Genomic DNA, 18,353 nt, shown 5'->3' on the forward strand with positions numbered 1-18,353 from the left:
CCCAAAACAAAACAACAGGAACACGCGTAACTGCACAGATACACTAGCTTTCCTGCTGAATGAGGTCTTTGGCTTTCTGCAGGTTGTGATCGATGGCTCCATCTAAGAACTGAACCCAGGTCAGTTCTGACTCCCCACACACGTGACTGGACCTGAACAATGATAAACAGAGTCAATAAAAGAGCATTTTCCTCTCACATCACTCATAGAAAGAAACCAGATTGTCCAACATTGATGTGAACAAGTCATGTTCAGTGTTCATGCAACCCGAAAAGATGTAACACAACATGATCAGATAAGATCAGATTCTCAGAAACTCCACCCACCTCTTTCTCAACATTCTCTAACACACCCAACTACTTTCCCCGAGGGAAACTGGTTGACAAATTAGACCAGGCACAATCTGCTTTCCAGTTTTATTTTCATGTTATGTTGTAATGTCACTTAACCTAAAATGTCCAAGAACATTTTGTTTTGACTGTAGTGACTCTTACCTGATGATTTCCAGAACTTTCTTTAGAAGTGCTGCTAATTTACACACCTGTTGAGAGAAAAAAAAAACAATGTCTTTATTCAGGTTCTACGTTTATATATCATGAAGAGAGAAAGAAATTATTTCATCTCCTGCTGAATTTTTAAGTTTGCCAACTTACAAAAGAACATAGAGACTCTCGGCTGCCTTTGGATCATCAACAAGCTCCTTTCATATAGTTTTTGACTGATCCATCACCTTTTTCAAGATCATCCTTACCCCATGAAGCAAGATTACTTTATAACGTTATGTAATGTGTTTTTTCTTCTATATTTCTCATTCTCATCATTCTGTCTCTCTTTATTAAAATGAAACTACCCTAAAAATGAAAGACTGTTCATTTGTTTGTAAGTAAGCAAACTTAGAAATTCAGTAGAGGATCAAATAAATAATTCCCCAACTGTATAAATTCAGACTTGAGTCCCCTCTAAACACTCTGTTTCATAACATGTTTTTTTGGATCAATACGTCAGAGATTGGACATCCTGAATATCGTCATCTCAGGCACACAGCTCTGACTCTAATCACAGAAGTCCCACTCATCTACTGTCCAAACCTTTTATTTGTAAAATGTGGCCAATCAGAAGAAAGTCGCAATAAAAGGAGTCATAAAATAAAACGATTTGTTTTTAAACAGAGGATGATCTGAGAGGCTACACCACAGCCCATAATATGATAAATAAAGATTATAACAGGCCCATTTAAAAGTGTAGTTCTAATACATTTAATTTGCTGTTTAGTAAAAATACAGTCTGAGCTGTGTTCAATACTTTGGAAAAAGAGTGGTGAACTGAGAAAATTCAGAAGCACAAATATACTTTTTAGGAAAGTCAAGAATATTCCTTCTTGACCACAAAGAAATGCTCATGCCCTGTTTATAATAACATTTCTTTGTTTGCTCTCAGTGTTAGGTTGTGCAACTGCAGAGTCATAAAATGATCGCTTTTCATGATTGTCAGACATAACAGATTAAATGCTGCTCCCTTATACGTCAAACTTTCTTTCACAAAATGCATGAGGTCATCAGGAGGGAGGGGCAAGCTAGCAATTTTTAGAAAACTGTGTAAGCGGGCAACTGTGGACAAATGGTAGTTTCTCCTACCCATTTACAGCAGTACGTATCAGAGCAGGTGGGGGGGATTTTCAGTTGTTTGGCTCCCTGCGATTCTTTACATTATCTATATGCTGTCTTGTGAAAAAGCAAGGGAGTGAAACGGCGATCAACTGAAGTTAAAAGCTTTCCTGTGCACATCTGACTCCACTCCCCTGCACTCTTGTCACTTTACATACCAGCACAGTTCACATAAATTACACAAGCAGATCAACACCACAGGCCTGGAAACAGCATGACACACTGAGCAATGAAGTTACAACCCGAAGTAAGCCGACTCTAACCAAATATTTGGAGATTTTATAAAAGGTCTACATTTAAAAATGAAACACTCAGATCACTGTCAGCTTTTTCAGGTGGCTGACTTTGTGAACTTTTGATCAGAGCTGTAACCAAAACGTTCTTAATCCCATTGGATGAAAGTGTGTCTTACATTGGTTTCGACGCCATTATAATCCATGGGGGGGTAGAGACAAAGGGCCAGATCATCAACGCTAAGGAGAAAAGACAACCAACGACAAAGGTGAGTCTGCATGACTGTGACATCATTAAAACTTGCACCTTAATTATGACCCCAAACACACATTTTGATTTGCATAAAAACTATGGAAACCATAATTATTTATATAACATATAAGAACGTCCGCATTAGTTAAAGAAGTATAAGCATCCAGGGTCTAACTGTTAGAAATTTTGTGCTGTTTAGTTCTTTTTGTTTCTACTAGTGTGAAGTCTTGACCCCTGTGTGTGTGTGTGTATGTTTGTATGCATGTGCCTACCCAGGGCTGATTTCTTTGCTGATATCAGCCAAGTCGTCAAGCTGTGACACGTTCTGGGGAGTGCTGAAGTCACCGTTGGATTTGACAGCTGATTTAAGTTTCCTCAGACAAGCTGCTGCTGCTTTTATTAGTCCCTGGCACGCACCAATCACCTGCCGATCGTTCTCTGACCAGTACATATCCTGGTTGCCTCGGGGTTCATCTCCGTCCTGGTCATCATCGAGTACGTCGTTGAATGGGTCTTCACCCTCAGCTAATGCCTGATGGGATTTGATAGGCAACATATTTTTGCCATTACAGTTCTTATGAGAGGTGAAACTAGACCAAAACCATACCAGAATATAAACATATTCAATTTTGCTGTAAAGTTGGAGTCTATGGGGACTGACTTTCTTTCATCAGCCAGCTTCAAGTGCACTTTCTGGCACTGCTGGCTTTATTATTATAAAAAAATACACAAAGAAAACTTCTAAAACTGAACGAATAATAATAATAATAATAATAATAATAATGATAATAATAATGTTGAAATAAAGGCCTAGTTATAAACACCAGAGCAAATATGAAATTCACAGTGTGTGTATACCTGTTCAATTTCCTCTATGGCATCTTTCACAACTCGAACCTCACACAACAGAACCACGACCACTGCTGCCTTATTATCTAGAGAAGATCAATACACCCATTATTAAAACCTTGTAAAACTTTGAGCAAAATTACCAGTTAAAGACTAGAATCCTCCTATATCAATATTTAAAGTTTTCTTATTTTGTGTATCAGCTAAAACACTCGTCTGACGGCAGATTTTTTGATCACTTAACTGTGACGCTAAAAATTTGTGGATAAATGTACTTTCTCTGTTTTAATGTTTCTAACAATCCAAAAATGAATAGAAATGGATAGAAATGGATAGAATTCACACCTGTTCTTTATTAAATGTAGACATTTTGGTTTTGATGAAATAGCTTATGGCACTGATACACAGACTGGGAGTTAGACTGGGAGAAAAACATCCCCACCTGCAGGCTTAATGGTAATACTGCTATTGCTGTCATAATCAATGTAAAGGCATATAAAGCATTATCAAAGTAAAGATATCTCCTGCTTCTAATATTAACATGTAACTTCAAAGCAGGACTGCGTTCTGTCAGGCCAAGCACATAAAACACACAAAAGTAAAGAAATCTCTGTCCTTTTATGTCACAGTGCTGTCATGAAGCCGTCTTGTGGCCACAGCTGGCTATCACCGCTTAAAGCTCCACTTGTTTCATAATCATAGGAAACTGCAGCTGTCTCCATTTTATTGGTTTATCTGTCTCAATTAACAATGACTGGAGCCGATTGGCCACCTTTTCTCTGGTGGTTTGCACATATGCATTGTGGATAAACCTCAGATCTTTGACAGCTGTCACTGGGTCCACTTTCACTGCTCTGGGATCAGTTACAATCTGCACGCCCTGTGGAAACAACTAGCATTGGCAAGTAGACAGGTTCCTGGCATTTATCATCATAGTTTCCTCTTGCTAACCAGCTTGGCCAACATGTTTGATATAGAGATAGAGAAGATGAAGAGTGAAAAAACTGTTAATAATGCCTTTAGTACATTAGATAGGAAAGCTGACAATGATGGAGAAAGGCAGGCATCTCTGACTATATCTAGTCTAAAAAAACAAGCAAAACAACCAGGTGCTGGCTCAGCTAGCACTGTATACTTAAAAAAAAAAATCAACTTGTAGGGTTGTGTTTCAGAGCTCATGAACAACAGTTTGTTTTTTCTGCAATATGTGGTCCTCACAAGACAGCCACGACATGCTTCATAAAATATGCTGAACATTAAACTTAAATATGAAATATTTTAAATAAGCTCAACCTTAAAGATAAGCAGCAATAATACTAATCAGTTTAACAGTGATGTGGAACACTTTTCTGCAGAATACTTATTTTTACTTTGATACTTCATGCATAATTTTTCCAAATCTATAGTGTTTCATTGCTTCTTTTCCTAAAACCCCACTGTTTCAAAGTATCATAAAAGAACTCCCTGAAAGGCTGGAGTTAAACATCATTTTACTGGTTTGTTTTGTTTTGTCTTTGTCAACGGACCTTTTGACAACTGAGGGAACTGGTCGCAGGCAGACCACACTCCTCCTGTTGACATCAGCTGTTCCTGGCTGAGGCTGGAAGAAAGTGTTGGAAAGAGAACGAGGAAGAAGATGATAAATTAAGAAGAAAATAAAACAGAAAGGGGTAGGGCTGCTCGATTACGGCAAAAATGATAATCACGATTATTTTCACTGAAATTGAGATCTCGATTATTTGACGATATTTATTTAACAATAACAATGTATTGAATAATGACTTTAAAGATTGTCAAAAAATAATATAAAATAGTGTGCAAATACTGATAACAGTGCAAATGTTTGCAATATAAAAAATAAATGAAAAATGTAAACATCTATGTTTAGTGAACTTTGCAGTGTTGCTCTGTGGTGCAGCTACACACTGTAGCAAAGTTTACACACTTGTCTACTTGATCCACGTCTGACTCCGCAACCCATAATGTTTCCACACCACTGAAGTTTTTTTTTACCTCTCTTTTCAACCAACGGCAGTCACTCTCCTCTCCAAATAACTTCTGCTTAGCTTTCCGAGCTTCCCTCGGGTCCTCTTAATCAGCGGTCCGTGAGTCGTTTGGTACCGGGCCGCGAGAGTTGAGGCTCAGGTGTGAAATGTATAGTTTTCAGGGTTTTTATCGGTTTTCAGCGTTATTTTGTTATCGTTTTTATCGTTTACTCGGTTTTCCTGGGTCTTTTCACGTGTGTTATGAATAAATTTCTTTTTTTCGGTACCGGTACTAGTTTTATTTTGTTGTATTTATCCGCGACACCTTAAAGGCCGGTCCATGAAAATATTGTCGGGCATAAACCGGTCCGTGGCGCAAAAAAGGTTGGGGACCGCTGCTCTGACACGTGTTCGAAATGCAGAGAGGTGCGCTCGATTTGTCACACGGAGCAGCGCGAGAGTAAAGCACGAGGGAGGTAATCGTGATTAAAATTCGATTAATTGAGCAGCCCTAGAAAGGGGAATATAAAGAAAATACCTTACAACTTACTGTTTTTGTTTTGCTTAAAATAGAAATATAATCTCCTAAATCTGAAGCTTTTATAAATGTTTACTCCTGGTGGTGCTTCTGCAACAAAGAGTAAATATATAATCTACCTTTGGTTTATAAAGTAGTGCTGTCAGCGTTAACGCGTTAAAACAGGCTAATCTAACGCGGCTTAAACATGTTAACGCTGTTATCACAATTAACGAGATTAACAATTAATCCACCTGGAGCGCAGACTGACTCAAAATCCCTGAAATGTCTCTGTCACAGCATTTCAGGCAGTTTGTCCTAGCTTTGTCGATTCTGCACTCCAGATGGGTCTGCGCTAACACCGAGTAACCCCTTACACGGGTGCATTAACGCATTAATGCGGAGAGCACTCTTTTTTTTTTTTAATCACGGGATTTCCCCAAGTCCTATTTTGGTGCTACCAGTTGATTCTAAAAATTATATTTTTTACCCATTAAATGTTCAGAAATGACAGAAACATGACAGATTTCTGAAAAATATGGTCGTACAAACTCAGTACCATTACTACATCTGAACCATGTAGTCACCAGCCAGGAGAGATCTGGTTAAATCTCACTGTGAAACAGATCGTTTAATTCACCTTAAAACTCATGTCCTTACATAAGTAACTGTAATATGCAGAATTTGTTTATTTCGCCTGGTGTGATTTTTATATTCTGACAGATTTCTATTATGGAGGAACGTAAACCATTGCAAACAAATAACACCAACAAACAACAAAATGTCGGCATCGATGCAAGCCTTATGCTATTTTCTTTACCTTGTTGTTTACCTTGTAATCATTGAAAGACAAAATTAAAATTTCCCAATTTCCCAGGTCCCACATGTAAAACGCTGGGTTTGGTGTCCATACCTTTCTACAGGTGAGCTCATTATGACCTCTACCAGTTGTGCAACTCCCTCTAGAACCTCGACAGTAGCATCTCTGACCAGTCGGCGCAGAGCCAGCCCTGAGACACCGAGAGAACAGAAGGTCCAAACACTCTGACACTGAAGTCGCAATAAAGGTACAGATCTACATGTATTTCAAATCAACTCACAACACAATAAATGTTGACAGCATCAGCATCAAGAAAGTTATAATGACTGTTTCTGTACATAAGTTTTATTTTTTAGTTCGCAACCACTGAATCACACTTGTTCTATTCAAACCAAATGTGAAGTAGGGCTGCCACAAACGATTATTTTGATAGTCGACTAGTCACAGATTATTTTTTGCGATTAGTCGACTAATCAGATCATCATCCATTGAATGTAAAACGTACAGCTTATTGCGCCAGCAGCACCTGCTCTTATATAACTATCATTAGCTTACAGCTTTAAGTGTGTAAGGTATGTGCTAACTAAAAATAAAGACAAGATGATAGTTTATTAAATTTTAATTAAATTTGCAGATTGTTTCGGTGAAGTTTAATAAACTCCTTGCTATCTAAAATATAACAGGACACTGGAGTATATTCTGGAGCATCTCACACTTCTGATAATCAGTTGTCTGCTTGACGTTTATTCAGCTGTGTAAAAACTATAACTTTAATCTCAGCCAAACCGATTTACTCAGGAACAAATAAAATACTGAAAAAAGCCAAACAATAACATTTTTAAGTTATCTAAGTGACTTATATATATATCATGTTTAACCTGAGTAGCGAAAGACGGGAGTCCGGTGTTCCCACGGCTCTAGTGAGCCTTGCCCCCGGCTAGCTATCGAGCTAGTGGGTAACAGACGTCTCCGAAAACGTCGGAGTGCTTTTGAGAATATGTGGTGTCCTGATAAACTGAGCCGATATTTGAGGTTTACACAGCAACATTCTCGCCTGAAAATATGTTAAACGTTTATTTTGTGACCCAGAAAGAATAATAAGAGTAATATTAAAACTAACTAGCTGCCGCCATTGTTGGAAAGTGAGCTGGGCTGCGCTATGAATTCTGGGACACAGCTTCTTCTTCTTCTTCGGGGTTTAACGGCAGCTGGCATCCTTGTACATGCAGTGCTGCCATCTTCTGTTTCAGTCCGTTATTACGCTCTTAAATCCTTCTACTTATTCCTGTGTCTTTTGGGATCTTACAAAGCTTCAAACGACGCGTCGACTATTAAATTAGTCATCGACGATTTTGATAGTCGACGTAATCGTGACTAGTCGACTAATCGTGGCAGCCCTAATGTGAAGTGAAGTATTTGTGCCATGTGATTACACAGAATGAGCTGTAAGTTCAAAAACAATGTTACTATTACTTAATTCCAGTCTCTGGTTGTACTTTGGAGGTTGCAGTGGCTAAAAGTGGTGAATAAGTGGGTAAGGACGCATCAATCTTCTCCAGTCCGATTCAGACAACTCAGCTTCAGATACCTACTGATACCAGTGTTAAATTATCAAGCTGTACACTTGAATGTAAATGGCCTGTATTTGTATAGCGCTTTACACTACATTCAGTCATTCACACACCACTCTAGGAAAAGACTAGAAATCAATCTGTATACTTAAGGCAATATCAGGTTAAACCTAAACTATTCTTTCCTAAATTTGTCAAATATAATGTGACACATAAATGTATCCACGAATACAGTTTGCTTCATTTATATTGCATGATTTTAGTAGTAAAATAACAAAAATATATATTTATGCTATTTATTTGTGAGACTTTAACACTGAGCTAAAGTGTGAATACTGCTGTTGCTACATTGGATATACTTTCTTTTTCCCCCCCCTCTCACTTTGTCTCACTGTGAGTGGAACAGAGATGCACAGTGTGTCCTTAAAAAGTCTGAGGAAACAAGACAAATAGAAGACGAGTTTGCCTAAGAGAGTTCAGGCTGTGCTAAAGAATAAGAGGGGTCATACCAAATATTGACTTTGATGCTTGTTAGAATTATACGAACTGTTTTTGCCTCATTAACTGTATTGCAGTCTATAATTGCACATTTCAATAAGTTGTTCCTATTTTCCAAAAAAATAGGGTGAGTGAAGACTTCTGTTAGTACTACCGTAGTAAACATAGAAGCGCGTCGCACTGAAGTAAATAGATAAGCCCACAGACGGGCACTTGCTCTGGCTTTTGGAGTCTGGATTAGATTGACAAGTGTATTGCGATATTCTGTTATTGTGAAATGGTCCAAAAACCTGAATGCAGTGCAACGTATTCACCTCGCTCGTCTGAATACAACATAACTATTCTGCTGTTCACAGGGTTTTACCTTGGCTCTTAGGTAGCCAGTAATACACTGTGGACAGTGTGAGGATGCTCTTCATGATGGACTCTGCCAGCTTCTCTCCATCCTGGAGATTGTGGAGGAAAAACAGACAGAAAACAAATGATGTAATGGTCTTTAGAAGCTTTATGTGGAAATTCAAGACCCTGAGATACATGACAATAATTTATGGCTCCAAGTAAGAGCTCAGCTCACATCATCATCATCATTTCTTATTTTTACACTATACCAGACTTCAAAACAATCTGTTTATCAGCTCAGTGAGAAACCTTCATGATTACAGAAATAATCTGACCTGTTGTGATGGCAGAGGAGGTTTGGAGAAGGCCAGGCTGAGTTTAGTGGCTTCCTGGGACACTGCCTTCACTGCCTGATCTGTTGACACAGACAGTTGCATCATGTAACAACAAGACCATGAAGGAAGGAATTATCCTAATGCTTCTTTTCTTTTCTTTTTTTTTTAAATATCAAATGAGTCATTGCAAAAACATTATAAAAACGATGCAAATACATTTCTCACAAAACATTCACTGTAACGAGACATGAACATCATCCAGTTGTCAAAGGATGTTCAAAAGTCTAGGAGCTGAAACAGCAGCAAGAGATCATGATACTCAACTCAAAGTGTCCCAGAAGTTGGAGAGGTTGAATGCTCCATCGGACTCGTTTGATTCTCCATCTGCGAAGGAAAAAAAATGTTCTAAATTCTTGGTTCTAGTTCTTAAGCTAAACTGCAGGGGAGTCTTCTTCTTTTGGCTGCTCCGTCGATCATCTGTCTCCATCTCATCCTGTCCCTGCATGCTCTTCTGTCATACCAAACCTTGGCATGTCTTCCTTCACTACATCCATGAATCTTCTCTGTGGTCCTTTTCTCCTGCCTGGCAGCTCCATATACAACACCCTTTGCCTAGGATATTCCATATCCCTCCTCTGCACATGTTCAAAGCATCTCTGCCTTGCCTCTCTAACTTTGTGCTGCTCAGTCTGATCTGTCCATCTGATGTACTTATTTCTAATCTTGTCCATACTGATAACTCCAAAGAAATTCTTAAACTCTGCCACCTCCAGCTCCACCTCCTGTTTTTTCCCCACTTTAGTCCCACTGTCTCCAACCCATACATCATAGAAGTTCAAACTACGATCTTGTAAACCTCCCCTTTCACTCTTGCTGCTATCCCTCTGTCAAAAGATCACCCGTGACACCTCGTCTCCAGCCTGCTGGAAATCTCTTCTTGTGCACTGTCTGTTGTTTTGGATGGTTGACCCCCAGGCCTACTCATCTAACCTTCACTACCTTTACTCCTTGCAACTTCACTGTTATCAAAGTGCAGAGAATTATTTTCAGTATAAACAATTATTAAAATAATTTATTCTTTAAATAATCTAATTTCAACTTCTGAAAAAGGAGAATTAGCTTCTATTGCTATTTAAAATCACTGTGAAATGGATAAGCGGTCAGAAAATAGGATTTAAAGACAACTCCATGGCACAAAAAATATTTCTTTCTTACAATCTTTATTATTTAAGGGTTTCTTGGGTTAAAGCTGTCAGTTTTGATCAGACTCATCTTCTCAAGTGTTAACAGAAGTCAGTGCATTTCTGTGTCATTTCTGGACATTACTTTGGAGAAAAAAAACAAACATATTTGGGCTTTTATATACTGGGTTTTCTTCAGAGGGAAGACCAAAACCTCCCATGTACAGAAAAACACGGACCTCATACTAAATAATTAATAAACTAGATTGAAAAATTCAATAATTAAATGATCAACTACAATTAGCTAGCCACTGCTTTGGACATAATGAAATGTCTGAATATTTTGATGAGGACAACAAAGTAGGTGTTTTGGATTTATGGCAGTAACTAAAGGGCCACTTAGGGCTGAGTGGCGCTTTAGTTCCTGTCTGTATGTTTGTCTTGATAAACATTTTTTTTTTCGTATTAAAATGTCTGATATTGTCCATTTTGTTATTTTCGTATTTCAGATTTACACTTTTGTAAAAGCAAACCTTTAAGTATTCTTATGTCCTGCACAAGCAGTTGTTTTTGTTCACAAAACTGACTCATGAAACACACTCTATATACCGAGTAACACTGATGTCTAATGTCACATTTAGGTCAGTTAAGATGAGGACAAGATAATATAACTGAAAAAGCAAGACAAAAAGTCCCAACCTCCATTTTCTACAACACCTGGGAATAAAAACCTGAATAAAAGCGAACATGAATTAGCAGCTAAATGTAGCTGGGTCACGTAATAAAGTGCCAAATGTCTTTATCGCTGTATGTTACATTAGTTAAATCCCCGTCTTTGTCTGCTAACAAACAGCAGTCAAACTCGTTAACTGCTGCTAAACTCACGAATCGAGTTTAACAAACAGTTAAACTCGTAAATCTACAACAGTTAACAATAAAGTTTATACCAATGTTAGCACATATTTTAGCACATATATTAGCACGTTTAGCTAGCTTGACATAAGCTTTTATGGTTAAGCAGTTTCATTTGTGACAACACAGACAGATAATGTGGCGCAGTTACCTCTGACTCGGTCTCGGATACAGTTGATGGAGTTAACCAGATTCCGCAAAGCCACTTTTCCACCACAACTATCAGCACTCATGTCGCCAGAGTTTGTGGATCGTGTTACATGCGTGTTGTGGAACTACATAAGAGGAGCCCGTTGATAGGGGGACAAAAATAAATGAAACAACGGCGCCGCCGCCTGCTTACCCGACTGCCATTCAGCCAGGAGTGCAGCAGAGGGCGCCAACGAGCTAGTCTTCAAAAACTATTAAACAAGCCCGCATACCTACCTCAAACCAAACAAACAAAGACATTACAACTCTTTAGTTCACAGTTGTGCAAGATGTTTGCTTTATTTATCTATAAATTCTTAGCAGGGATGAATTATTCTACACAAATTATTTTGTAGGTCTGTGTGCTATACAGCCATACACTGTTGTATAACAACCCCAGTAATTATCTATTTATTAAAAATCAAAGTATATTAAAACCACATCGTCAAGTGAAAAACAATACAAATTGTAAGTACACATTAAACACATTAAGTAAACAAACTGTCATTTACCATTAATGCAGTGATATAGAGAGGTTATCTGTAAGCACAAGAATCTGGATGTTTTTTGATGTGTTTTACTTGTACATATAAAACCAGTTAATCAGAGGATTAAAGATTGAATGATTAACTTTTATTTAATTATTTCAATCTCAAATTTGAAGACATTAATTTGGCTGCTTGATGAAAAAGAAGACTCCGGTCCCGAATCCCATCACGCACAAAACGACACTCACACCGAAAAACACGGCTGCAGGGCTCACTCTGCTCCTCTTATTTTCCTTCAAGTCTGAAAATAAAATAAAAAAAAATATTTTATTTGTGTATTTTGAAAATGACTGAAAATTGCATCTGTTTATGTCTAAAAAGGCCTTCTTGTAATAATTCTATGACTGTTGTTATTTAAGGTAAACATAGGAAGCCAGATGACTTTTTTTAATATAGAGTCTGCAAAGGAGGCATTTATCACAATAAACAGATAGCTGTGCAAGACTGCAAAGAATCTGTTAGCAAAGCTTTTAATGTTTCTAAACTGCATTCGAGCAGGCTTTGGTTGTATGCAGGTAAAGGTGTGAAAAAAGGATTATGCTTCAGTCAAGAAAACACTGGTTTTCATGTGAAAGCTACTCAGTTTTTCTTTAGCCTTTAAAATTTTACCTACATTTGTTAACAGTTACCAGCACAGAGAACAGGAAATCATTTCCTGGATATCCTCTAGCTAGCCCAAAAGCCCCTAATATTGGCATGTTGCACATGTCAGCAACCAAAGCCAAACATATTTTTTTGCTTGAGGCACGCTTGGACTCATTGTAGTTTTCTCCTAAGTTGTAAGTGCTGCAACTCTGCATCAGCGCTGGTGTGGAACAAGAAGAAGTCAAATGAAAAAAATTTCTTTGTATGTTTTAAAAATTTCTTCAGGATTCCTTGTTTTTTTTAAACTGTTGCACCTCTTCCCTCTATCTAAGCTGGATATTTTTGAGCTCCAGCATTAACATGACCGAACCTTCTCATAGATCCATGCCTCCAACCAATAGCGAGGTTTACAAAAACCATATTACAATACAAATCAAGTGAATTGTGATATCACTTTTGACATGTGCAACTGCTTAGAAGGATGACAATAGGAAGCATAAATTAAATATAAGACATCAGACGGTAGATGGAGGGTTCCCCGATTCACAGAACATGAATGTTAGGAGGCTGCTTTTTGCTTCAAACAGCTTTATTTTAGTTGCTAATCTAGGATGTATGAAAGCGATAATGTTGCAGACCTTACATGTAAAAAGAAAAATGTAATCTAACACAGTATTGGTATTGCAGGAGGGTTTCTATAATTGGTATCATCACCTGATTGTCTACTGGGGAGAATTTCAAGAGTCCTTGGCTTATTCATAAAAACAGTTCAGTTCAGTTTAATTCAATTTTATTTATGAAGTGCCAAATCACAACAGCAGTTACTTCAGGCACTTTATATTATAAGGTAATAATCCTACCCCAGCTCTTGCTGATAGGCACTTGCGCAGCTTGATGTTCCACCGTGCAGATATAATAGTCTCCAGGTTTTGGAGTGAACAGAAGCGTAGAAATCATGTGGAATGTCCCATCACGATTGTGACGATAACGTAAGTTTGCCATGCCCTCTGTGAGCTCCACTCCATTCTTGGTCCATGTGAAGTTGATGGTGGGTGGGTAGAAGTGGTTGGCCACACAAAAGAGAGTGTTCATCACACTAGCCTCCCCCTCATACCGGGTATAGATGTAGATGTCAGGAGGATCTGGTCAAAGAGGGACACATTTCATACTTTTAGAGCAAAATCCCCCCCAAGAAATATTACCTTGATAGAATTAAGAATATATAACAAATTCACAGATTTAAAATGTAAGACATTGACAGAGACATTTAAGCATAAAAAAAAAAATGAAAATTGTATTTTCTTTTGCATTTTTTTTTTTTTGCCAAACATTGTTGGTGCCGGAGGTTATTTTAATATTTAAACGAGACTATTACCATAAAAAAAAAACTGCAAATGTGCCAGTAGAAGCCAGAGGGGCTCCTAATGGGACTGTAGCATTTTTAAATGAGTTGCTTCTCTGTCATCATCTTTCTGCAGGTTACATGTTCATCACAAAGTTATAGCAGTTAACTAAACCAAAACTAACAACTAAAACTAGGCCCAAAAAACACTCAAAAATTAAAATATAAGCCAGGCTTCTGATTTAAAAATATGATAAAAGAAAAACTAAATACTTTGTTTACAAACCAACCGAAAAAAAGAAATAAATATATGAGAATTTTGAGGTGAGGAGGCCTTATTGATACGTTTATTAATTTCAAGGCTGAACCATGAAATAATTGCCAGAAAATTCTGAGTGTTTATTGAGCCTTCTGATGAGAAACAAATATTAATTTGCATATGAGAGTTTTCACTTGTGTCATTTTTGCTACATCAGGCAGTTTTTTGAACATTTATTCCTTAAAATTATATTGTCTAATTAACTCGTAAAGTAAATAAAGGTACTAAATATAAAAAGGTAATAAATAAAGATGGGAACCGACTGCTTTTTCACTGGAAAGTTCATACGCTATGGCAGACAGACTGCAAAAGTAAAGCTTATATGGAAACAATCTAAACATTAATGGTGTCATTATTCTGTAGACATTACGTTGTGCAGTCAGCGGAGTAATAACAAAGCTAAAATGCTCTATTGACAGTTTAATTTAATCTGTGCTGAGAAGCAGAATGAGATATCCAGCAGTGCATGGTTATAATTCACAGACATAATGGGCTGGATTGAAAAGAAATGATTTGTACCTGTGCTGACCTCCAGAATATTTTCTCATTGCCACTTGACCCTCTTTGAGCTTTGTTTTTCATCATCACCAACTATGCTGCACTTTCATTTGAGAGAAACTCCAAACACTAAAATAACAGTCTACAGAGTCAGGCAGCTATTCTCTGTGAGTTTGCCACACGAAATGACACCACACACATTGCATTTGTTCATCTTATCTATAATTTCTAATAAAATGCTGGCATAAGCAGAAGAGTTCAGTTTATGGAAGGAGACTGCCTTAGAGTAGTTTAGAAAGGCCACTGTAACACAAGTTTCAAGCTAATTTAATAGTATATAATTACTTTTCAAAGGTGATTCTGTCTCAATATATTTTTCAAGCCAGAGAGAAGGTCACTGATTAGCTGTGTAATTAAGGCTCCACCAGTCTAGCACCTGCCTGGAGCACTTAGTTTCAAAGCAGCTTGTGTAAGTAAGTCACAGAAAAGAGATATTTTAAACCCGGTATGTGCTCTCTTAATTCTTTCTGGTTACATCTGCTTTCAGTTGGATCAACAGTGTTCTTTCTTCCCCTCGATCAGGCTGAGCTAAACGAATGCTCGCAATGAAGTGTGCCAAGATCAGTACCTTGCCGTAGGGGAGCGCCGGGATCAGCATTTTTTGCTTTACCCAAAACGCTGTGACAGTGTGCAGTGCTGGCTTTGGCGAGTTCATAAGCCATTTTCTGGATGTCTTTTGCAGGTTGTGGCAAGTGAGGTAACACCCACACTACCTCTTTCTTGTTGAAATCGGCATATGCAACCACGTCGTCGTCAACAACAACGTCCACCCGCACATCATCAGATTCATAGCATCCATAGATGTAATGGAAGTTGTGGGACTGTGCTGAAAAGAAGAAGGTGCAAAATGAATACATGATGGAAGCAGTTCAAACATTCTACACACTGATTTCCCCGACCTTAACTGCAGCCAACAGGCTGGTAGGGGGTGTAGCTCTTCTACTCAGTATATTCTAGTTTGAAATAAAGGAGTAGTTTTTATTGTTGTTAATTAATGAATTACTGTCTAACTGGCTAATTTAAGTCAACTCTATGTCAAGTGAGGACACAACACTTCTCTTCTAGAGTTGTTTTGTATTCACTCGTTCTTTAGGTTTAGGCACTAAAATCGTTGCGTTTACCAAATCACTGTGTCTTTGCTTGAACTACCATATTTACTTAGTACTTCACAGGTGTCCATATGTGATTAGCTGGGAATGATAGACCTCACTCACTTTTAGCAAACCCTGGTTAGCTGTATTCCCCTGTTTGCAGCTCGTCTTATCTTCACTTAGGCTAACAGCCTCCAATCTGCTTAATCTGCTGCTGTCTCTTTCACACTGCTCCAATTGCAGCTACTTGAACACAGAACAGAATACTTGTTCAGTCAGTCATATTAATTTCACCTGAATCTGCTGACAAAATACCTTTCCATGTCTCCTTTATTACGCTATAGGACAGTACCCTTTAATCTTTAAATGTATGCACTTTAAAGTTTCAGAGCTCTAATGAGCCATCACATTATAAATACACTTAGCACAGTGAGTGCACTCAGCACTAAAATAAATATATTAACTTGAATTAAAATGTTTATTTTACCACTCTGTGCACTAAATCAGCTGATTATTAATTTTCTGTAGTATTAATTGCCTGTCTTATTTGCAACAGTGTTGCATTTTACCATTACATTGTTATGTTGTTCATCACCATTTTCTCATCATTATCTGACAGTGTCTATGGTTGGGGCAGGTCAGCGTAGGCTCCACTCACAACGATCAATTTTTGTAAGGAAAGAGTCATGCGACGTGTCAAACACCCCTTTTCATGAGTATGCACAGAACCTGAAGCAGAAAGCAGAAAGCTAAGGAACACTGTCATGGCACACATTATCTCCAGTTGGGGTTTTAGGTTTGGTCAAGCCACTAACGCATACAGAGCTTGGCTGTGCTGCACGTTCTTCACAGTACAACCCCTCAGGCTACCGGCATGCACTCCAATATGCTGACATAAACAGAAACCAGCAGCCTGTTATCATTTGGTAAAATTGAGGCATTTGTTTTATTTCAAACTTTAAACTCAAACAGCATTTTTCACATTTTTTTTTAAAGGTGAAAATATATAACGATTCCATTATGACAGTTATTCTAACTTTTCAACTTGAGCCAGGCAGACATATTGTTTGGCTGACGTTGTGTGCAAATACTGGCCTGACACAGATATACATGGATATAAGTGCTGATATGATAAATTGCTAATGTTCTTTTTTGTTTTTGCAGAACACAATGCACAAAAACATCAAAAACATCACATTTTATCTAGCATATTTCACCTTAGTGTCTGCAGGTAACTAAATATGTAACAGAAGTGAACAGAAAGTGGTGTTGTGCCTAACTCTGTCTTCATGATAAAGTGCTAACAAGCTTAGGAAATCATACCAATGATTCTGTCATTTTGCCTCTGTACACCACCACAGTGAAGATGTCACTGAAGCGCAGACTTTCAGAATTAATTCAGGGCTTTACAAAGAGAGTAGCATTAGCTGTTCGGGAATTACACCCTTTTTTATACAAAGGCCTCCATTTTTATTTAGTTATGGGCCTGGTTATGGTTGTTAGGTGAGTTGGTAGCATCTGTATTGTGAGAGGTACAAACACAATACAGAATTTTAATCCCCTAAAATCCTCTTTAAAAATTCCAGAATTTCAGGCGCTACTTCCAGCCAGCTATGTAATGCAATACAAACTGTTGAATGTCACATTGCTAAATGTCATTTAAATGTACAACAGATTATTTTTGTAAACTCAAAGCAAATGTAAGAATTGGAGTCGACATCTTGATCTAACAGTTTCTCATTTTGTCAATTTTAAAACATCAAATTTAACTAGCACTGGCTGAGCTCAGATTACAACAAGACATTCCAAACTACTCGGATTTTACCATGTGACTGGTGTTCAGCAAACATTTCCTGAGAAAGACATTTAAATTCAAGTTCTTGTTTTTTCTTCCTCTTGTATTCTCACCTACTGTAGCACAGCTCTATAACTAAAGTAGACTGATGTTGTTGTTGTTTTTTTACCTTTTGTAATCCTTTACTAACTGTGGCTGTTAAAACATGTTTCATGATGACCACCGATACAGCAATACCTGCAACTTAAACAACAAACATCTACACTAAGTCATTTTTAATTCTGCAGGATACTTCCACTTTCTCATAGCTGAGCTACTCACAAAAAGCCAAGTGACAGTCGTAGCCTTACTTTGTATATATCCACAAGCAGCTCCAGCACTTAAAATCAGTGCAATCACAGAAAAAGCCATCCCTGTTAAAAGGCTTGTATCTCAGCATCAGCTCCTAAGATAAAAAGCACGGTGTGCAGCAGCCAAGCAGAAAGGATTTCACCTCTGTATTTGGGTAGAACAGGAAGTTATGGGCAAGCTCTGTAGAGGGCAGAAAAGAGTCAAATTAGAAGTGAAACTACAGCCAAGCTGTCACATTTTGAACAACATTTTGTTTCAAGCATTATAAGAATATTGCTTGTTTTTTGGCAGTTATATCCATCCATCCATCCATCCATCCATCCATCCATCCATCCAGATAGATAGATAGATAGATAGATAGATAGATAGATAGATAGATAGATAGATAGATAGATAGATAGATAGATAGATAGATAGA

At 37.8% G+C, this 18,353-nt stretch overlaps 2 protein-coding genes across 2 annotated transcripts; both read right to left on the minus strand.

Moving 5' to 3' along the window:
* On the minus strand, nucleotides 1–11,486 carry ccndbp1 (cyclin D-type binding-protein 1; the record flags this gene model as incomplete). The annotated part of the gene is given in 11 exon segments (XM_005938062.3): nucleotides 1–152; nucleotides 495–541; nucleotides 2,077–2,137; nucleotides 2,423–2,682; nucleotides 3,009–3,085; nucleotides 4,526–4,599; nucleotides 6,415–6,511; nucleotides 8,755–8,836; nucleotides 9,065–9,144; nucleotides 9,389–9,448; nucleotides 11,309–11,486. Coding segments are annotated over 11 exon segments (1,029 nt in total). The 5' UTR covers nucleotides 11,391–11,486.
* A 107-nt stretch (nucleotides 11,487–11,593) lies between these two features.
* Nucleotides 11,594–18,125, minus strand: LOC102310077 (H-2 class II histocompatibility antigen, A-U alpha chain). Its single transcript, XM_005938061.2, has 4 exons — nucleotides 17,935–18,125; nucleotides 15,267–15,524; nucleotides 13,340–13,621; nucleotides 11,594–12,135 (listed from the first exon to the last, which is right to left on the minus strand). Exons 1-4 carry the CDS (start codon nucleotides 17,993–17,995, stop codon nucleotides 12,014–12,016), a joined length of 723 nt encoding a protein of 240 aa, XP_005938123.1. The 5' UTR covers nucleotides 17,996–18,125; the 3' UTR covers nucleotides 11,594–12,013.
* Nucleotides 18,126–18,353: the final 228 nt, after the last annotated feature.

Source organism: Haplochromis burtoni, unplaced genomic scaffold, assembly GCF_018398535.1.
Source record: "Haplochromis burtoni strain Fernald_Lab_line unplaced genomic scaffold, NCSU_Asbu1 Contig_239, whole genome shotgun sequence".
Lineage (NCBI taxonomy): Eukaryota > Metazoa > Chordata > Actinopteri > Cichliformes > Cichlidae > Haplochromis > Haplochromis burtoni.